Here is a 3,726-nt window from a genome sequence, read left to right on the forward strand (position 1 = left end):
GACACCACGAACAAATACAAAGTGTAACAAACTATTTTTCTTCCTCCCACTCCAGACTCCAGAACCGAGAATCCCAGCATCCACAAACGAACCATGTGACCCGACCATGTCTAAAAAAAAGCACAACTGACCAGGAAAAAAAAGAAATAAAGAATAAGAAATCAGCTGTGACTTTCCCGCCACCCCACAGATATCCGAAGTCAGATGACTACCTACCTACTTTGTTTTGCATTCCTTGTCTTCCTTCTTCTCCCGCACTAAGTGTATCACCACCACCACGACACTCTGATTCAACAATGCAGATCACCAATCCACAACACCAACTGCACACTCACACTTGCTTTCCGTCTTCCCCACTCCCCCACTGATATTCATGCTTGATCCCCATACACACACACACCTACATATCCAACCTACAGCCATATTTTTTTTTCCCTTGATCAGCGGTAGATCAGCGGTAGATCCGCACAAGCAAATACAGCTCTGCAGCAAGCTTCCGAAAAGAAAAAAAAAGCAACGTAGCCATGGGATTTGGAACAAGTAACCAAGTACACACACATATGAGTACACTAGCAGCTAGGGCTGGGTACATGGAAAACAGGCAAGGAGGGTAAGGGAGATCTTTCTCCGCCCTTTTTTTTTGATTGCTTTTTTTTCTAGGCGGAAAAATGTAGATTGCGGGTTTCTTGGTATTTGGAGCTATCGCAATTTAGACATTATGCATGCTGAGGAATGAGCAAAAAGGAAGGAGGTTAAGTAGGGAGGGGTGTTGTTTTCTTTTGGATTAGCGGAGGTAGGATGGTAGTGGAGAGAGCGAAGGAACTATACTTAACTTGCCATGTACAAGTGTGAATGTACATACAATCTCCACCTAGTGGCTGTAAATTCTGTGCAAGTGGCAGATGTTGCGTTTACAAAAGAAGAAAAGCCACTCGTATATGTCTCTAGCGTAGTCTGTGGAACAAAGGATGTAGGTATACTCCACATACAACTGCCGCGAGGATATGTACTTCGATTCACGTGTAACAGGATATCATCACAGGCAACAAGTAAAAGAATTGACGTCTTTTCGACAGGTTTCCACTTATCCAAGCTGATTCATTACAGAAGTGCCTTTGAATACGTACATGGTAGGATTCCCAGCGGACACGGTGAATAGGTAAAAGCAAGGTAGACTACCGATACAAACCCGGTTCTTGATGTGAAACCCTGGTATAATTGCAGTACCAGCCTCCTTCCTGCGCACCACGTCCCCCATTCCATACCTTCAGCATTGCAAGCACCCTGGTACGTCGATTACTCTGTTCTTCTCATCATTCGTCTTGGTATCGCACTGCAGGAATCCAAATGCCCAATCCATCAAGCCACATGCCTTTGCTTGTCACTGGTTCATTTGACTGCTGCAATGAAGGAGGCACGGGGGACTTTGGCGGCGGCGGCGAAAACGGCATTCGATCAGCGTAGGGCGCATCGCCTGGTCGACGAAAAGGAGCGTCGTCCCGACGGGTGAATATCGGAATGCGAGTTCTCGCCCATTCGGGCGAACGCTCCTCTTCGTGCTGGACGCCAAATGGAACAGATTTTGCTTCTCTCTCAAGGATGCGGTGGGGCTCGGGTAGTTCAAATGTAGGCGCTACCGGTCCAACAGGTTCGTGTGACATTGCCGTCGACGCAGCCGCCCCATCTGCCTTCTCATAGATCACATGTCCACTCCTCAGACCGTTGAACAGCATGTTTTCACCCACTCTGCGTACCTCGGCGTCCCAAGTCGGGTCCCAGACGTCGACGGTCGTAATGTGGAATTCGTTCAAGTAGACTTCGCGCCGTAGCACTCGGCCGTGTTCCACAATGTCCACGTACGCCGTGATGAGCCCGCGTAGATTCAAGTCAATCTCGTTGAAGCAGCGGCCGTAGTAGCCGTGGGTGAGGTATTCGGCCAGGACACGTTCGAATTCAAATCGCGCGGCTTCTTGGGCGTGTGCAAGGCTGGTGAAGACGCCAATGTGATGCGCCATGGGTGGTATGCCGGGAGTAAATATATCATGGCGGTAGTGAAAGACTTGGAAGCCTATGCCTGGAATGTGCAAGGGCTGCTGGGCGTTGACGAGATCCATGGCGGCCATTGAAATACGGCAGGTGTGCTTGAGCGGTTACTGGAAGCTGCAATTCGATGACAGCATGTGGTTGAGGGTGTTGCGTATGGGTGCAGAGGTTTTGTCCCAGCAGATGTGAGTTTGCATTGTGTAGAGTCTCTTGTTTGGTGTTTTTGGAGTTGTATTGTCTCAAACATTTGGCATTCAAAGTGTCCTTCACCAAATGAAAGCGTTTGCTCACCTCATTAGGAATCTGCGCACATCAGATTTTAGAAGGCTGTGATTTGGGAGATTGTTGCATTGAGTGTAAAACAGCATTTCAAGATACTCGTCATGTGTTAATGTTCAATTTTCAACACCATTGTACCTTTAATCATGGGGCTGAGTCGCCTGGTTTACCTCAGCCTGGCACTTGCCTCATTTCACCAGCCACTTCAAGCACCCTGTGGCTGATGCACTAGCCACAGTCTTGGCACTATCTACTTCACTTGTGCTTGTACGATGCTCGCCCCGTGACGAATAGGTTTGTGTCGCCAGGATTTCGTGTGAAGGAAGCAGATGCATCCACCTGTCAATAGTGGCAAATGTACGGAGGTGCCTTTCAAAAGTTCTGTCTGCCAAGAACAATTCAGCCGAAGTACGGCCGCCTTAGTCGAGGCTTGTCTCTTCCCTCTATATACTTATTACCACCTTGTAGCTTAATTATCTTTTAGATATAAATAAGAATCCGCTTAATCTAAGCTTGGATCTTAAGTTGAGAAAGGTCTCTCTAGCAATTCTGCTAGACTCTAACTGCCTCAGCCCTTGACTGTAGAGCTCCTTTCTTCGTAGTCTCTCTCTTTATATAGAACCAGCACGGCTCAATACAGTTACAGTCTGGCGAGTTGCCACACTAGAGTAGTCTCTCAACGTCGTGCAGACTATAGATCACACTCTAATAGTGGTGGGCGTGGGCAGGTGCCTTATCTTCCATCACGACAGTCTGAGGCAGAGATGTCAACAATCAAGCTGAGTCAAGCTCATCAATCAAGCTGGATTGACTCAACGGTCAAGCTGAGTCAAGCTAAGCTCATCAAGCTGTATCAAGCTGTATCAAGCTCGTTAAGCTTATTAAGCTAAGCTTGATAGAGCTTGATGAGCTTAATACGCCCGTGCGTAAAAAAAGAAGAATAACTATAAACTCCTTTACGTAGGCTACTAATCTATAGTAACGTTAACTCTTACCTCTATCTCTAATACTATACGTGTCAATTTATTATATATATCTTCTTATCTTACCAATTTCTTAATTGCAAGCATGCCACCAAAAAGACGCGTCCAAGCTATTGTTGCTACCCCACCGAAGCGGTCTCGGGGCGTGCCCCGCGGTACTCTAAGCCAGCCTATATCTATCGAAAGCCCGCCATCATCCTCTCGCTTATCACCTCGTCAAGCTCTAGTTGAAGCGTCCTAGGTATCGAGCTTCGAAGCGCGGCTGCGCGAAACGCAGGCTCGAGAAGCTATCATCCCACCCGCTGACGGCAGCGAGGAGGCAACGATAGCTTCTAACGAGCTTGCTAGTATAGGCTTCGACGAACACCTAGTAGACGCCTTCGAAGGTCTTGACTGGGACCACTTTCCTTAGTATATGAAG

The 3,726-nt window shown here is 47.6% G+C and overlaps 1 protein-coding gene across 1 annotated transcript; it reads right to left on the reverse strand.

The window, feature by feature from the left end:
- Positions 1 to 1,313: 1,313 nt before the first annotated feature.
- SETTUDRAFT_24833 (uncharacterized protein) lies at positions 1,314 to 2,114 on the reverse strand (the record flags this gene model as incomplete). The annotated part of the gene is made up of 1 exon (XM_008023012.1): positions 1,314 to 2,114. One exon carries the CDS (start codon positions 2,112 to 2,114, stop codon positions 1,314 to 1,316), a length of 801 nt encoding a protein of 266 aa, XP_008021203.1.
- Between the last annotated feature and the right edge of the window lie 1,612 nt (positions 2,115 to 3,726).

The sequence above is a fragment of the Exserohilum turcica genome (genome assembly GCF_000359705.1).
Source record: "Exserohilum turcica Et28A unplaced genomic scaffold SETTUscaffold_10, whole genome shotgun sequence".
In the NCBI taxonomy this organism is placed as follows: domain Eukaryota; kingdom Fungi; phylum Ascomycota; class Dothideomycetes; order Pleosporales; family Pleosporaceae; genus Exserohilum; species Exserohilum turcicum.